Source organism: Electrophorus electricus, chromosome 16 (genome assembly GCF_013358815.1).
Source record: "Electrophorus electricus isolate fEleEle1 chromosome 16, fEleEle1.pri, whole genome shotgun sequence".
Classification (NCBI taxonomy): domain Eukaryota; kingdom Metazoa; phylum Chordata; class Actinopteri; order Gymnotiformes; family Gymnotidae; genus Electrophorus; species Electrophorus electricus.
The window spans coordinates 11,128,591-11,147,729 of record NC_049550.1 but is presented as its reverse complement, the minus strand read 5'-3'; the positions used below and the strand labels follow the sequence as shown (position 1 = coordinate 11,147,729).

Below are 19,139 nucleotides of genomic sequence, written 5' to 3'. Positions count from 1 at the left end.
ACACACACACACACACACACACACACACACACACACACACACACACACACACACACACACACACACACACACACACACACACACACACACACACACACACACACCACTTTGTGTAACAAGTGTTGTTTATTCAGTAACACATATTTATTGTTCATACCAGCTCATTGCAGTGCTCAAGCATAAACGGATAACTCCCCACACCTTAACCTTACACCTACCCCTCATCCACCCAGCCTCACCTTCACCTTTACCCCCTTAAGGATGAAAGGCCCAGAGCCGACACAGAGATGGGAATGAGAACACCGTTGGAAATCTGCCTCGTCACCGAGGGCTTTCATGAAGAGAAAAGCTTCGAGGTTGAGCTTGCCGCCGCATCGGGCGGGACCGAGGGGAGAGGAGCAGGCACGGCACTAACCCTGGCACAGAGCAGGTGCGCTTGGCTAAGAGCTGAAAGATGCCTGCCTTCCCAGATCCCTTATTACTCGATTACTTTGCATGGTTCAATCTTCAAAATGTCTTCGCCTTTTTAATAAGCCTCTCTGGGTGTCTGTGTGGTGGTCGTGGTAAAAGTGAAAGGTAGTATACTGAAATCTGCAGGTCTCAAAACTAGGACTGCTACATTGTCATATACAGGGGGAGAAGAGACTAAATGGGCAGAAATGTGAAGTTTCAAAAAGTTAAATCAAAGTCTTTATTAAAATCTCCCAGGATTCACAAATTTACACAGCATTTGGACAATACATCATCATTCTGTTAAATATAGAAATAAATCATTACTGCGACTAATTGGATAATGTGGAAAAAAGAACAAACAACAACCGTCAGTGTGGATTAATGGCTTGACTGGGCCTAATTGAGCAGCAGAATCAAAATGAGCTTGGTTGCTGTTCATGCCATCAGCAGTGAGGGTATAACGGGTGTGCTGAGAGGTTGAGCCTTTTGATTGCACCAACAAGATTAAGTCAGTATTCAATCAAATTACCTGCAAAGCATCATAACACCGACCCGCCATGCTTGTCTTGTCCCCTGATTCCAGGAGGGGACTGACTGGAAAAAAAGGACTGTGTGACTGAACATTTTAACAACGCTATGCATTCTTTCGATTAAACGCCTAACGTGGAAATAATCTTGGACCAAGTAAGGCAGAAAGAAGGAGTCTAATCGTAGGCTGGGAGCCCAAAAATCTCAGGCCTGAAGTCCTCCATGCTCTCCAGTACCAGCGTGGCCTCCTGGGTGAGGCCTCGGTCCAGGTTCTGGTCCGGGATCATGACCACCTGCATGCCGGCGGCCCGGCCCGCCCCGACCCCGTTGGGAGCATCCTCAAACACCAGGCACTGTGGAAGAAAGAACCGTGACATGTGACAGACAGACAACACGTCCACCATGGACTGCACTGCTGTGGTGTGTCAGGAACCCAATCCAGTTCCAAGCCGTGCACCGTCCAGGAAATAGATGGAATTACCTAGCAGAGTTTTAGATACCCCACTAAGAAGTAAGAAGTAAAAGATTAAAGTAAATTAAAATAAAGGTTAGGACACCTGAAGGATGTAAGTGAAGGTGTGTCAAGAGCAGCAAAGTTATGGCAGATAAACTTTGGAACTATATAAAATCGTGAGAAGTTTCTACATTCATAATATCGACCTTCAGTAAAAGCAGCTCTTGAAAAGACTGCAGGAGCTAGTCCCTGTATGAAAGCTGAGCGCTTATGTTGAACCTGACCACGTCATCTGAATCAAGCCTCAGTGTTCATCCATGACCACTTCCTGTTTCTTGCTCTCACACTCCTCGCGTAAACGGGTTCCAAGCAAGGGCTTCAGGCAGGGCTCCTCTACAACCAGTCACCACTCAGCTAACATTTCCAAAGCCCAGCTGTGCATGGTCAATATCTGATTCAGGGTGTAATTTATGTAGCCCCATGACTAGTGAAACCGATACGCACTCCTCACTGGACACCGCACACAAAATTTGACCAAAAGATTTTTAATTTTTTATTTCATACGGAGGGATTTTAATGACTACTGGCACATGAAAGAAAGGAGTAAACCGTTGGCCAAAGAGCATCGGGAACTGCGCTCGCATTCCACCTGCTCCTCTTGCCGTAAGCAAAAGAACAAAACCCTACTTGACTTCTCTGTGAATGGACTTAATTGACTTGCGTGATGTCCCTTAGCCTGTTGCATGGTGGAGAACACACACACACACACACACACACACACACACACACACACACACACACACACACACACACACACACACAAAGACCAGCGGAAACGTTGGGCACTTCAGAGTGGAAGGCTTAGCCAAGTCCCTTGCGTCGAGGGCCACAATTAAAAACCGCAATTAAGCAAAAGAGCCCCGTAAATGACCCCTAATCAGAGAGTCTTGCATTGAGAGAGCGGAAGCTTCGGGGGAGCAGAACACAAAAGCATAGAGTAGAATAGCAGCTACATCGCCATCAGCCGGGAGGGAGGGGGTGCGGGGGAGGGGGGGGCATCTCTCTTGTCGGATTAGCGAAGGTCTGGTACACCTCACGCCAGAGACAGACGGTAATTACTCATTCCTGCTGCATGAGGCAGTCGCTGAATGCCTGTCAATCACACTGGCAGCCGAGAAGGCAAAAGACAGGGAAGTTCATGTGAAGGCCACTAATTGAGAGTCACTTGGCCCTTTGAGAGGTGCCTCACCCCAAGCCAGGGCTTCAGAGATAACTGGGACCATCATTACAGCTTTAACAACCAAAGCTTCAATAATAGGATTGGTCAACAGTGAATTCTTAAAAGTTCTTAAATATTATTATTAAAGTTAAATAATCATATATGATGAAGTGGTCCATAGCATGACATGGAGAACTGCTAACCAGATAAAAAACTGCAACAAAACCTGCTTCTCGTACTTAAAATGCTTAAAACACTCAGGCGAACCGTAGTCCAATGATTGACCGATGAAGCCTTTCTGAAAAGCCTGTTTATGCTGGGTCATGTTCACCAGGCTGTCTGCTGCTGCATGTACTGAGCTACAACTTTCCTGAAACACCTCTGAAACTCGCGAGGAAGGATTTCCTACCTTTATCTGTGTGTGCACATCCAAAAGCACATGGGCGATTATTCGGTGACAGTGAGTAACATGAGTGGGCAGACAGACACAGTTTGCATTGCTGCATCACGCTGACGCTACTGAGCAGAAGTAAAAAAAAAAATAAAAATAATTTTTACATTTTTTTTGATGGAGTGTGTACACATGCGTGTGGGGGGGTTGCAGAGCACCCGATCAGTTGCAAACAAACACTCCTACAGTTTCTTTTCCAGTGTGATTACACAGGCTGACGCTACTGAGGAAAAACTCAATTTGTCATTAAGGACAGATTTTTAGAACGCATTATGGAAATTGAGTACCAATTCCTGTCAGAGCCAGAAGCCATTTAAAGGACAATTCACAGAAAGTTCTAGAAGTCAAACATAATTGCTGTACTGGGTAGATCGTGGGCTGCAATCTAACCATGTAAAACCACTAGAGGTAAAAGGCAAGTTGAAGCAAGTTTGTAAGGAGATGAGACAGCTTCCACTGACAGAGGTTTGACAAAGTCGAAGGACAAAGTCAAAGAGACAGCAACACAGAGTGTAGTGTTTCTTTCAAAATCTCCCAATACAACAATGAATAAAATCTCTCTGGATGCAAAGTTGCCATCACCAGATGATGCATTGTGTTCACTTGCCATTTACGTTCAGGCCAAATGCTTGGAAACCAGTACAGAGGATGACTATTATAATAAGCAGTTTGACACACTTCGAGGCTGACATTTAGCACTTGATCTGGGCATGACCAGACTCCACCCACCCACCCACACACACCCACACCCACCCACACCCACACACACACACACACACAACGCTTAACATGCACCGCTGACGTGACCTGACACATCAGAGCCCATCTGTGGACCAGCACTCTGGGAAAATGTCATGAGCCAGATGACCGCAGCACAGTCCCATAACTTGTACCATGATCACACCGCACCGGCAAAATCCTACGCGTGTGCGCTTATGTGCGCGTGCATGTGCATGCTCGCAAGCACACGTTCTCGCATATGAACGCACAATCACAAAAACACACAGTGAAGCTCTACACACGTGTGCAGGACCATGAAAAAGCCCGAGCAGTGAGGGAGCTCTGACAGGCAGAGGCAAAATCTCATTAAAATTACCTATTCCTGTCAGAGCAAGCCAGGGAAGACAAGCCTAAGAAACATGGCACAAACCCTAATATAGAGCACTGTATAATGTAGCCCTGGGGGATGGATACACACGCACGCATGCATACATATGCACACACACATGCACATACGTGCATACACACACACTTAATAAATGCATCAGAACTCTGCTTAAGATGTTAAAAATTATATCCATCAGTCAAATTAATATAAATAGCGTCTGACACTGAGGACAATCACAGGGTCTGCCACACCTCGCTGTACTGTTAATTACTTCCTGGAACAGCGCGCTGCCCAAATAAGACACAGCTAAGAGCAGAACCACAGGAGGAAGGGTCACTTGTATAACTTTGCCAGGAACACGCTCGCTCGCTGACACGCAAATACCACACAGGAAATGTTTAGGTGGCTGCAGAAATGATGTGCTGGGAAGCACAGGGACGCTCCTGGCTGTTACACTCCCACTGCTCACAAAACAGAGCCAATCAGGACAAGGGGAAAAATAAACACACAAATGTAAAGTGGGCGGACCTTGTGTGTGTGACATGCATATATGTGTCTGTTTATATGGTATACTGGTATGCTCAGTATATGTCTGTTGCTGCCTGTGTGTGTGTGTGCGTGTGCGTGTGTGTGCCCATGGGGAGGGTTGTTAAAGCTATTCTCAAGACAATGACAGATTGCAGGCTACATCTTTCTAACAATCAGTAAGGCTAAGGGCAGTGGGGAGTGGTTTATTATCAGAACTATTGCAACAATGGGGAGAGCGAAAGAGAGAGAGAGAGAGAGAGAGAGGAATAAGCTTCCAACTTTTCACACAGACCATTTTATTTAGGCTGTGACACATGAGATGATGGCCATCATCATGGGCAGATATTTCATTTCACTCTTGAAGACAAAAAAAACCTCAGAAAACTCTCAAGAGTAATTCCTGAAGGGGATCCCAGACGTGTTGCCAAAAGTACTGCTATATGAATGTACATGGGGTAAGTTCATCTAAAACATTTTAGCATTACCATCACCATCGTTAAAAGATAAAAGTGTTTTGGTATGAAAACCAAGTATCCTTGATCAGAAATACACATACAGCATTTGTAACATTCCTTGAAAAGTCCTTGTATGCACGCGTGCACCTCCTGCCTCACTAGACATGCATTAGGAGAAACAGCTGCCCTGTACCAATATGACAGCCACAGTAACACACAAGACTCAGCCGCGAGGTAATGGCGCGAACAACATGCAGTCTGGTTACTGTGTTCAACTCCATAGTAGGAGTAAAGAAAAATGTCTGACACAAGTCAACCTTTGCAAAGCAGCTACTTACTGGAGGTCAGCCACCACTGACACGCTTCCTAGCGCCACAGGCACTCGTACCAAGCGCCAATGTGGGGGGGGGGGGGGTCGTTGTTCAGGGATAGTGGACAGTGGATCAAGCCGCTTTGAGGCATATGAAGGGGAGGATGCAATCTTTTGAAACGTAAAAATGAATTTTGCATCCATAGCACAGGTTCTTTCAATGCACATTATAGTATTTAAAAATCTATAGTTCTGTATAAAATGCTATATTAAGGGGGACAACGCTCTAACCCCCCCCCCCCCCCCCCCCGGAACGTCTGTGATTGGCCATTGTGCAGTAACACAGTGAGCTCAGAAGCTAAATGAGGTCCAAACTAATCTCTGTTCATCATAGCTTCAATCTCTTTCTCTAAGGGCCATCTCCAGCAGATCTGGGGAAATCAACCAGAAGCCTGGTCAAGGGAAGACCAGCCATTCAGGCTGAAGCAGAGAGAACAGGCAGATTGACAGGTGGAGGTGAAGGGGATCCATTTTCCCTGGATTGCCATCCAGACACAGACGCAATCTTACACGGACGGGCTTAAATCGGCCTTGAGTCTCCAAAGAGGAGAATGGGCCGGCCAATACATTATGGCTAGGTAAAGAAACGATTTATCAAGTGGCAGTGCAAATTCGACAGACATGGATCATAGCTTATGGGTTGGTTGCAGTGCAGAACAGTGGTGCCTTAGCTACATGGGCTCTAAATAAATCCAATATGTCTCCAACATGGAACAGGCTCTAGAACGGTCCATGAACAAGACAGCTCATTCGGCTGAACAACTGGCATCTCTGCCTTTCTTAACAATCCGAAGAATTCTCACATTTTCAGAGTGTTCAGAGAAATTCGGTCATCTGTTGTCACCCTTCTATGCTGCTCCATGTTAGATAAAGAACCAAAAAGTGGATTTTAAAGAAGTCATCTTTAAAAGTACTCAAAAAGTTTAATAAAAAGGAGGAGTAAAAAAAAGAAGAAAAAAAAAACAAGCATTTGGCATACGGGTTCTGTCATTTGATGATAAATTTGACTTAATCCTTAATTTCATATCTCATTTCCCAGTGCCCGCATGGCCTTTCCCCAGATGGGGTTAGGAGAATGATCAATACCGCAGAGCTCCTCAATAAAGTTGTGGACACACACACACACACACACACAAATTCTGCAGCCCACATACTTTTCAAGGTTTCAAATTTAACAGCTCTCTCTATAAAGACTCCCCACTCAGAGCTGGTGGTTTGATAAAGTGCTCAATGGGGATTTGAGCTGTAAAGTTAAAAAAATTAAAATCCCTATACTGAGACTGCGCCACTGCACAAACAAGCACACATGCACATGTACACGCGCGAGCACGCACATGAACTTCTGACCCAATACTATATCTGAAAGACTGAGCCACACTGTAGAAAGCATCAGAATCTGATCGGACAAACTGCAGACCAGTCAGCAATCAAACTACTTCAGTTTCTTGTTCCTTGGTCCAACTCCACAGTAATTTCGTGCTTCGATGCAATAAAGCAAACTAAAGGCAAATACCCCGTTTGTTTGATTTGATTTTTTAAAAAGCAAAAATAGTAATCACCAGCAGGTGCCATTATATTTTACAATGTTTTTAGAATTCAGTCAAGCAAAACATTCGGAAAGTTTGTAAATTCTGTATTCTTCGCATTTGAGAGCAGAATCTAAAGAACCAGTGCATTCTTTTATAAACCAAATTAGCGCATGATATTAAGTGTTTCCTAAACTTTAAGATAAACTCAAAGTAAGCAAGTTAATCCAAGTTTCAAACTTCTCTCAGAATTGGTAAAACTGGCTGGATCTCTTTGGCAATTAGCTCTTAACAGACCAGAAACACAGGTTAACTTTACCTCCTATTCTCAAAGGTGGAGTTACTCTATGAACTCCACTATAGGCTATCAGCAGCCCAACCACAATCAAGTCACAAAGCCTGCAGATATTGAGAGACTCTGCTTCCAAATCAGTAATGACAAAAAATGTCACCTGACGGATGGGCACCGTGCTGCTCGTTAATCAAAGAAAAGAGACATGGGCTACTACATGGGCTATGTCTCGCTCTCTCAACCGTTCCACATTACTGTACTGCCATTATGACAGATGGTGGCGGAATGTGCTTCCCCGTCGTTACGAGCGACAGCAGTGGAATGTGGCTCCCCTCCGCGTCCGAGGCACTGGCTCGTGCTCTCCGTCTCATCTCGTCGATCCGAGGCCGAGCCCACCCCTCCTGTAAGGGGCCGGCTCCCTCTGGGGTGTTACGGGCCGGCTCTGAAGAGTGAAGAGTGCCCCGTTCCTCTCGGCGTTTCCTAGCCTGGGGTGTGAATGGAGACAGATGATGGGGCATCCCTTCATTACTCACCTGTGTGCGGCTGCTCCTGTGCCTCAGGATACAGGCTGCTTGGTATTCTCCACCAGAAGCCCCTGCTCACACTTCCTCTGCATAGAACAATTGGAGCCCGCACTTTCTGCTCTTGGTACAAGTGCTGATGTTTCTAATACAAAACTGGCAGCTTTAGGGCACACACTAAGGCTGGTTCCAGATCTGGTTAAACCCCCCCCCCCCAAAAAAAAAAAAAACGTTCCGAAGAAAAGCACGACGAAAGGTGTTTTTTCTGAGCGCGAAAGCCGTTCACCAACCCTGTCCAAGACATGTAATAGTGAGAGATGAAATTTTGATCTGAAGCACTTTTGAAGCACAAGTTCCTACATGTATTATTGAACCTGTGTAGCCAAGGGCCACGTCAGAACACACTCCTATTCCATCACAAAAAAGGAGATACGTGACTTGGAAATGATATACATGTGGGTTTCACCTTCTAGAACTTCAGAAGCACTTTGCTTGCTTGCACAGCTGATGAAGGACCTCTATTCAAAACATCCTTTTTCCTCTCAGGAAACCTGGTGTAATATACTGCAGTTTAACACACACACACACACACACACACACACACACACACACACACACACACACACACACACACACACACCTCTTTAGGTGAGCCTGTTGGGGCAATATTTATTTCAACTGAATTTCAATTAGAGAGATTTATTTCAGCTTTAATTCACCATACCTGAATTCCATTGGGTCAAAAGTTTACATACACAAAGTTGCCTCTCTAAAGATTCTGGAAAATTCAGGACGTTGATATGACTTTTAGGGGTTTCTGATTGGCAAACTGTCTGATTGCCAAACTTTCATAATTAAGAGTTAACGGGGATTTCACATTAAGAGCCAATGATATCAATGGAAAATGCAAATAACTTCGACAAGGCCTGAGAAGAAAAACTGCAGACCTCCACACATCCAGCTCCTCTTCATGAGCAATTTCCAAAACAACTGAAGGTACTACAAGCATCTGTACAAATAACTGTACACATACATAAAAATCTTGGAACTACACAGACACTGCACATTCAGGCAGGAAGCAAAAAATAACTAGGGCTGAATGAACTTTGGTCCAAAAGGTTAAAGTGAATCCTAACAGAACCACAAAGGAACTGGTGAAGGCATCAGGTACCAATGTATCTACATCCACAAAGAAAGCCCTACATCACAGTGACTGGAAAGGCTGTTGCAAAAGGATTATAAAAAAAAAAAACACGACACTGAAGTGTTAATGTCTGATTATATGGTCAAGGGAAATTCAACAGGCTACACCAATTGTTGTTTTATCCGTGTTTGAATTTTAAATGAACAGCATGGTGAAATCCTCTAGGCCGTGGAGGACCTTTTGTGGTCAGTTGTGTGGGACGCAAGCTGCTTAAGTTGGGAACCTCTGCCATGGAAAGTTTGTGGACTGTATTATAAAATCACATTCAAGCAAAGAGTTCCACAAACCTGAGCAAGTAGGAGTAACAGAGTAAGCATTTCTGTCAGAAGGAAGGGACAAAGAAAGGTATCGAGAGTAGCTGCTGGAAGGTGATTTGAAATCAATGTCACCAAATACTAATGAAGTGCAAACTTTTGACCCACTGAAACTCTGATATAACAAATAAATCTGAAATAAACCTGTCTCTTTGCTATGATTTTGAAACTATAACGCAAATTAAGTACAGACCTTAACTGGTTTAACAAAGGAAACGCATGGTAATGTGACATGGGAAGTTGCGCGTTGAAAAAGTTAATGTTTTTAACTTATATGAATATATATTTTCCTTGTACTATAATTCAGAATTTCATAATTAGGGCCAGGGAAACCTATACTGGACTAGTGGTCTATGAAAAACAGCCAAGTAGTTGCTCTGGTACCAAATTCACTGGCTTACTTTAGAAAAAGAAAGCAAGCAACCCCTTTAGAGTGCATCTCACTTTCAGCAGGAAGCATCTTTACCTCTGTACCTGAAGCTAGGTAATATTTCAAAGCAGAGCTGGCATAAATAATTAAATGACTTTATGCCGAGGTTTAAGCCCTTCAAGAAGAGCTAGTAGTATGGCATCAGGTGTAAACTTGTCCTGTCCAAACTTTAATAGATCAAAACAACAGCACTTGACAGAAAAAAAAAAAGAAGCTTCACATAAAAGAAAGGCAACCATAAAATGCACACAAATTATAGCAAAAGAGGAACTTCTAAATGGCAAAAACAGACTGGGGAACAAAGAATTCATTTTTATCTATTCTCCAATATAACCAGAGGGTACGCGAATCAGCAGAAAAATAAAATAAATGTGAATTAGTTAACTGGATTATCATTTTAAAATTTCACATTAATCGCTAGCTAATAGAAGCAGTAAGCTGATAGATCGTGTTTATGGCAAGGGGAGAGAGAGAGAGCGAGCGAGACTCCTGCATAGTGCTAGCTAGTGATCCCTGGGCCCTGATAAATAATGGTAAAGAATTCACTGAGCAATGGGAAAGCAGCGGAGCAGCACTAGCTCCAGCCAGCCAGCGCAGGAGTCGTGATTAGTGCTCGTGCACGCCTGCTCGTGCACGCCTGCCTTCTATGTCTCTCTGCCGCTTCAATTCCACTTGTCATCGTTCGTCAGTTGTGAGTGCAAACAAGACCCTCACCGCATCCCCCCGCACCCCCAATCCCACCGGCGTTTCTCAGGAACTGAGGTGCTGATGTAAAAGGAAGGAAACACTACACGTCTGCTGGAGTTGCCCACCCCATAACGTGGATGAAGAAATGTTTCATGAACACCAAGAATTCCTGAATCTCAGCAGAAAGTGTTCCGATGTTCTGATTACTACTGCATCCCACTGGAAGCTTCTAATGCACGCTACCCACCCAATGCCACACAGCGACACACAGACTACTTTTAAAGAAGAAATCCCATATCCTTCCCTGTCCCTCTCTCACGCATCTTTCCTCTGAATACCTTTTTTCTTTTATTCTCTCCCTTACTCACCTACCTGTACCCTCACCATTTCGCTTTGTTTCTTCTCCTCTCGCTCTCTGTCTGTCCAAGCATCCGTGTCGCGTGGAGACGCAGGCAAGTGACACAGTGTCATCTGTTTTTCCTCTGAACAACTCTCCCCCTCGCTCACTCTTTCACTCTGTCTCTCCTTACCACTTTCATATCTCGTTGGGAGGAGCACCACTCTTTATCGCACTATTCAACACCTGGCTGGCTGCCTTCCTTCCTAGATTTTTCCGGAAGTTTCAGTCACGAGCAAGGACGGTTCACCAATATCGAAACCACCATCAGGCTCTGGAGTAGTTTAAAGGAAATGAGAGTCCAGGTGGTTAGCCAAACCATCAAAACCCAGGTGCTGGCAGACATTACGTTCCCCACTGATCTCAAACCAATTTCTGATACATCACACAGTCTGAGACAAGAATCTGTTAAAGGCAACTGGTGCTAGAATAGTGAAACGGTGTGGTATGGCTTCTGTGTATTACTACAATGTCATTAGTATAAACAAAGCAGAGGCAGTGTTGGAATAACACCACTGTTTCTCTCCATCTCTCTTCTCGTTTCACATTTTTAACAGGGTTTTACAGCGTTGTAAGCTGAACTGCGCGTCTAGAAAATCCACATCCACAGATGGCTCTTTCCTGTCAGGCTTTCTCTGTGTGTTTCATACAAGGCAATTAAACAGGGAAATAAGTGGCTTTGAGAGGAACAGAGCCGTGGCATTCCTACGGATTCTTCAGCAGCTCCCCACGCATCGTCCTGAATTAAACACCCCTCACTCGCTCTTGTTTGAACACTTCCACCCGCATGGCAACGGAGAAACCAAGGACGCATGAGAGCTCTTCCCCAAACTCTGCCATGCTCCTAAGTTTGGACATGGGGATGTCATGTAAGTTTTTTCTTTCCACTTTTTAAATGTACTTCACCCATCACGATAAGGATTTCTTAATCACTGGAGTGAAGACAAAACTGGTACACATATTCACCTGAGCAGATGAAAACAGGAAAACAGGAATAGAATAGAATAGAATAGAATAGAATAGAATAGAATATTTCTTTTTTGCAACCTTGATGGAGGTCATGACTTTCATACCTGTTCCGGGTTAGCTGGGGAGTTAAATCTGCTGGCACAAACCAGGAAGACGTCTGGGTCAGGTTTGCCGTTCTTCACTTCTGGGTCGTCTCCAGTGACAACATGACTGAAGAGGCTGAAGAACTCTTTGTGGTTACTCGTCTTCAACTGAAAGGTCAACCCGGCTGAGCTGGTAGCCACGGCGATGGGAATGTTGTGCTTATGGAGATGGGTGACGAGCTTCTCCACTCCTGAGGATGGGAAACAGAATGACTGTTAGAACAGAGTCTGTTCGAAAAGAGGCTGTTAGAATGGAGACTGTTACAACTGAGCCAAGGGACCTAACAGATGGCACACAGTTCAATTTACACTTCGCTTTGAACCGTCACTAATTAACAGAGCTCCTTGACTCCAAATCTTATTACGCTGAACTCTGGTCAAGATGGCTTGTTTTTAAAAGCCAAAATTTTAGACAGCTGTTACCTCATCACAAGAGACACACTCTTTGTTCTGTGCAATTCCTGTTTGATGAATAAGGGTAAAATTAGCTTATGCAAACCACATGAAAAGGTCAGAATGGTTGCTCATGCTCAGGAACCACACTGGGTCATGCAGTATGTTGCAAAATGTTAGTTAAGAGGCAATTAAGAAACCAATGGCAGCAGACCAAACAACTGCTGTGACCTTTATTTCAGCAAGCATTCTGATCCAGCTAATTTCACTTTCATTCATCATCTCTAAAGGTTTTTTTCACCTTCAGTGTAACAGAGTTGAAAAAAAAAAAGAGATATGCATCTCCACTTGCAAACAGATTTTTCTTAACCCATGTTATCTGGTATATGCAGTAGCAGCATTTTTAAGTTATAATGAAAGGTTTGTTGGTCATTGTGCAGAATTACACCGATGTACTGTAATTGGTATGTGAAAATAATTTAATTGTATAGAATTGAACAAAAAACAAAAAAACATGCTTATTACAGATGCCTCGCGGTTCCTAGGCTACCACTCTATCTTTTTCTTTTGTGCTAGCAGGAGATGGAAAGCTACTGTCTATACTACAACTGCTACTCTCACAATGGTTTTATAGATTTTTTATCAGGTACATGCGCTTTTGTTACAATTTATATATATATATATATATATATATATATATATATATATATATATATATATATATATATATATATATATATATAAAATATTTCAGACAGCAGAAACCTGAGGAGGATGAAAATGAGGAAAAGCAGGGACCATCATGGGAGGAAAACCCCCTGCACAGTATGTACCATCAGCAGATAGTGGAAGTGGCTGATATGGAGAAATCCTACCAATGGCTGGAAAAGGCTCAACTGAAAAACAGCCCAGAGGCCCTAATCATGGCAGCACAGGAAAAGGCGCTGAACACGAGATCTGTAGAGGCTGGGATATATCAAACCATGCAGGATCCCAGATGCAAGCTGTGCAAAGATGCCCCTGAGACAATCCAGCACATAGCAGCGGGTTGCAAAATGGTAGCAGGCAGGGCATACATGGAACACCATAACCAAGTGGCTGGCAGTGTACAGAAACATCTGTGCTGAGTACAGGCTGCTAGTTCCAAGGTCTATGTGGAAGACACCCCCAAAGGTGGTAGAATACAACCGTGCTAAATCCTGTGGGACTTCCAGATACAGACGGACAAGATGGTAATGGCTAAACAACTGGTCATAGTAGTGGAGGACAAGTAGCAGAAGATGGCCGTAGTGATAGATTTGGCAATCCCGAGTGATAGCAACATCAGGAAAAAGAAACGCAAGAAGCTCGAGAAATACCAAGGGCTGAAGGAAGAGCTAGAAAAGACGTGGAGGGTGAAGGCAACTGTGGTTCCTGTGGTAATCGGAGCACTAGGGGCTGTGAACCCCCAAACTGGGAGAATAGTTCCAACAGATCCCAGGAACAACACCTGAGGTCTCATTCCAGAGTGCTGTCCTGGGAACAGTTACGATACTATGCAGGACTCTCAAGTTCCCAGGCCTCTGATGGAGGACACAAGCTTGAAGCGAAAACACAAATCAGAGGGCAAGTGGAGAATGATATATATGAGATACAGAGAAAGAATAATGCTAATGCAATGCCAGTGCAGGAGTTGAAGCTATCTACTGTCTGTACTACTAAATTCTCACAGTGGTTTCATACAATTTTTTTTTCTTTTATCAGACCTTCGAATAAATGATTCTTGGGGTAATCTCAAACTGAAGTATCATGATTTCTGAAACTGACATCACAGAATTAAACAGCTAGAGCAGATACAGCAATAACACCCTGATAACAAAGTTGTGTAAAAATCAGGAGATAGCTAACAAAGAACAAATCAGGAAAAAACCTAACAGTACTAGTTTGGGGTTGTTGTTGTTGTTTGTTTGTTTATTGATGTTACTGTTGTTGTGTATGGTAGATAGATAAACAAAATGTCCTCCAACAAAGAAAAACCCTCCTAGTATTGGTTTGAGGTGCTTGTTGCTGCTGCTGTCTTGTTTTTGTTATGCATCGGTTTGTTTGTTTTGTTGCTGCTGATGTTGTACATGGTAAATAGATATACAAAACGTGCAAAAATGTTCCCCAACAAATAACACTACTTGACGTTACCTGGCATCAGGGAAGCAGACGGGAAAATGCGCTCCTGTATTTTTCTACTGTCCTCCAAGAGCTTCTCGGGAGTCATGGGTAAGTCAAGAGAGTCCCGAATGACTCTAGCCGCATCCAGCGCCTTCTTTCCCATCACTGAAGACTTCACTTCCCATGTATATGTCTTACCGAACCGGTCACAAATCTCCTGGAAGGAAACGGTGTACAGCCTCTCGGTATCTGCACAGAAAGCTAAACAGGTTAGCTAGCCAGTTCAGTCAAGGAGTGTGCTAAGGCGGAACCATTTACCTAACCTATGGATTTCAACATCCATACAACCGTCTCACGTTTAAAATGAGTTCTGGAGAAAACTAGCTTAGCTGTTAGCTGTGCTAGATGGCTATCGCTGGTATTTGCAAGAAGGGTGCGCAAAATCACAGGGACACCTTCACCCACCTAATAATAACCCGTCCATGTCGAAAAGCACGTGTGTGACCGGCTTGTAACTCATTTTCCTGAGAGGTTAGCCAGCTGTGCTTTTTGTATCTCAGCGTGGTCTGCTGTATGTGTAAAGTTCAAGAGAATCTAGCCCGTGTAATCGATAGTATTGTGGTGGACAATCAAAATACTCAACTATGCTTTAAGTTGTAATATGTAATCAATATGTAACTTAGTCGTATTATAAATACCAAACTCTACCAATTCATTTATAGAACGATTATAAATATTCCCGGCACGTTTTTACTAGCAAAGAAGACTCATCTCTTTGAAAAGTATTAAAGAGGCACCTGGAAGAAGACTTTATAGTTGTGCCACTTGACCTGTCTTGTTAAGTGACTAGCTGTATTCTACAGCGCTCTACGCTAATGTAGCTTTTATTCAAGGTTTCAGCACTGACATTTGACAATTGGTTCTGGCAGTGTTGGTTCTGGCAAGGTTACTCTTGGGCAATAACATATATAACTGTATATATATATATATATATATATATATATATATATATATATATATATATATATATATATATATATATATATATATACAGTAAAGATGTTAACTCTGAGCAACTTATCGTCCAACATTTACGCAGGGGGATTGTGGGAAATGAAGTTCTTTGTTATATTTTTTTTGACGTGGCAGCAGAATGGCTCAGAGTAACCTGGGCTACACTCAGTCAAACAAGTAAATGAATGTAATTACATTTTTGGTTAAAAACTATTTAGTGTGTGAAAGACTATACTATGTGTTTATTTATGTCAGTTTTTTTCAGATCACAGAAATGTTTTTTGCCTTTGTTTTAGTCTCCTTTAATCATTTTTGTGCGGGCATTTATGTGGTATGAAATCAAGCAGTAAAAGTGGCGAATTATTTCTCATCACAATTGTTAAGTCATTTTTAGCTTTTGTTTGTAGCATTTGTGGGGGTGGTAATTATTAGTGATAAGATCGTTCAGAAATAATGGTGGCGCTACTGCATTCAGTGATCTAATGCAATAATTAAATACACAAACAGTGCACTGTGCAAATGAGTGGGATTCAACATCAACCTAACAACCTAATCATTCATGTTAATCATTTCCCAGCATTAACAGCCCAATGTAATCAGCTTCTTTTAAATCATAATCAGCTACTTAATCCATTCAGGCCATTAAAGTGTATTTCACTTCCAATGTAGAACAATAACAAATGGTTTTCCATTTATAATGAAGAAACTAGTTTTGAATTGGGCTGATTCACTAGCCAGATACAGAAGCTTGTGATGTAGGTCTGCTCCGAAACTGTATGGCAGATGCTCTGATTGCATTGCACAAACCTCCTGGCCTCTCACTCCTCCCCTAACCCATATCCACAGGATGTGCCACAACCCACACAGGGGAAGGCGTTTGCAGATCCGCCAACAAACCCGCAAGCCCAGTTCTCTCCTTGAGATCGCGCTTTTGCTGGGTAATTGGGAGCTCAGTGTAAGCGGACTGTGCCTCGTTAATGGGGGGTGGGGGTGGGGGGTGGGGGCGTGTATGGGGAATGGTGTTGGAAGGGGGAAGAGATCTTGGAGCATCTAATGAGGCTATGGATTCCACATCTAATTGGGTGGGGCTGAAACAGAAAGGCTCAGATGCAGAGTCCCATCTATAGGTGTGCTAGGAAAAGAGAGAAGAGGATGGAAATGTTCGAAATAACATGATTGGTTTTTGGGGTTTTTTTACTTTGTAACTTTAGAATTTTAGAAACCATTTAAGACTGCATATCAGGCAGAACTAGATCTGTAGAGTGTACTAAGTCTTAATATTCACTGCTGTTGAATATTCTCTCTCTCTCTCTCTCTCGCTCTCGCTCTCTGTGTAGAACTAGGTGTAAATAACACCTTACACTCAAGGGACACACCCCTTGGGTCCAAGTTCACATTTTATTCCTCCCTGTTCTAACTACATACCATTCATATTGCTTTCAATTTAGTTTCTGCATAATGTAGTTACAGAATAATAAGCCTTAACATCTAAATGATAAGCCGGGAGTTTAAGAGATTAAAAGAGTCAAAGTTATGAATTTTAAAGTCAGTTCAGTTCATGAAATTTTTGCCATGTAATAAGGCAAAGAAAAAGTATTTCCTATTTGCAAGCATATTTTTGTAGGGTACAAACACTGTAAAGCAGGTTGACCTTTTCCATTGCCATAAGGTATTATGTAGCCATCAGTCTTTGAGCAAATAAATAGATAATATGTATACACTCACTGGCAACTTTAGGTACACTTTGGTAGCATCAGGATAAACCTTTTTTGCCTTCAGAAATGCCTTTATTTTTCATGGCATAGATTCATCAAGGTTCTGGGAATGTTCCTCAGAGATTTTGTTCCATATTGACATGGTATCTGAGTACAGTGAACTCATTGTCATGTTCAGAAAACCAGTTTGAGATGATTTGAGCTTTGTAACGTGATGTTCCATGCTGTCATGTTGTACTATCCCTACGTCCCTACGTACTATCCCTGTGTCAAATTCGGACCCTGTTATGTTGTAGTAGAAATCGAGACTCATCAGCCCTCAGTGAGGCCAAATTTCTGTTGTCCAATTTTGTTGAGCACATGTAAGTTGTCGCCTCAGATGCCTGTGCGTATTGAGCTGATAAAAAAGCAACAGTAACTCAAATAACCACTCATTACAACCGGTTATGCAGAAGAGCACCTCTGAATTCACAAAACATTGAAGCAGATGGGCTACAGCAGCAGCAGTTCACACTGGGTTCCACTCCTGTCAGTTAAACTAGTCTGGTCATTCTAAACTGACCTCTGGGATCAACAAGACATTTTCACCCAGAGAACTGCCGCTCAATGGATATTTTTTCTTTTTTTCAGAGATGCATATAAGTAAAAATCCCAGTAGATCAGTAGTTTCTGTAATACTCAGACCTGCCCATCTTGCATCAACAACCATGTGGCCACATTCAAAGTCACTTAAATCATCTTTCCCCAGTATGATGCTCGGTTTGAACTTCAGTGGGTCACCTTGACCATGTCTACATGCCTAAATGCATTGAGTTGCTGCCATGTCATTGGCTGATTAGATATTTGTATTAAGTTATTTTTGTGGAGACGCACAACAAAAAAACAAAAACATTTCAATAACACCCTTTATTACAAACATGATTGCTGCATATACAGTGTATTGACATGTTGCCACACTGCATTAAAAGCCTTCACTTGATGTGTTTGATTGATTAGATATCATTTTAATATGGGATTGCAAGCCTGTCTGGGAAGCAAAGAGTTAACATCAGCATGATGGTATGGAAGCATCAGAATGGTAGCTAAATATAGATTAAATTAATGTGGCTCAATGAAAAGAGTAACACATCAACACCTGCGGGAGTCTGAAAGCAACGCAGGTGTATTTGTGTGTGTGTGAGTGAGCGAGAGAGAGAGATTGAGAGAGAGAGATTAGAAAGAAAGAGAGACTAATACCTTCACATGTGAGACTGTCAAAAGCATAAAGCTGTGATTTATTCTGTCTTTAAAATACAGCTAATAAGAAGTAGAGCTTGGGAAGCTCTACCCCGATTGGTGGGTATGAATCCAAGTGATTTTCCAAGCAAACAAGTTTATAAGAACTTTGAAACATCCACATAATACCAGGTAAACTACACAATGGTGATATGTACCTGTTTAAGAGTACATATGTAAATTAATTTAGTCACCATTAGAGTCACAGGGCCTGATTATCTAAACCTATTCAGAAGTATTGTGCAAACCAAGATGCAGCCAAAGGGGGACTCAGAGCTTTCTCATGGATCAGTCTTAGATTGCTGGCATATCATTTTTGTATTTGAGCCATACAGTACTTTCCCAGGTCCTGGACCACCTAGTCCTGGTCTTTCAGTGGAAACTGTGCAGTGGTATTCCTTCCCCATCCACATCTAGTCTTCGTCTGGGCCCCAGGAAGGTGTACTTTGCAGCTACTTCTTTGTCACCTAACCTATTTGTTCTGGATTTCCGATTGGATAGAGACAGGTGAGGCGAGTGTGTTTGTGTGTTTTGATGCACACAGCACAAGT

At 42.8% G+C, this 19,139-nt stretch overlaps 1 protein-coding gene across 1 annotated transcript; it reads right to left on the bottom strand.

The window, feature by feature from the left end:
* Window positions 1–662: 662 nt before the first annotated feature.
* On the bottom strand, window positions 663–15,212 carry pudp (pseudouridine 5'-phosphatase). Its single transcript, XM_027008728.2, has 4 exons — window positions 15,050–15,212; window positions 14,615–14,833; window positions 12,011–12,240; window positions 663–1,334 (listed from the first exon to the last, which is right to left on the bottom strand). The coding sequence occupies exons 1-4, from the start codon at window positions 15,102–15,104 to the stop codon at window positions 1,158–1,160; spliced, it is 681 nt and encodes a 226-aa protein (XP_026864529.1). The 5' UTR covers window positions 15,105–15,212; the 3' UTR covers window positions 663–1,157.
* Window positions 15,213–19,139: the final 3,927 nt, after the last annotated feature.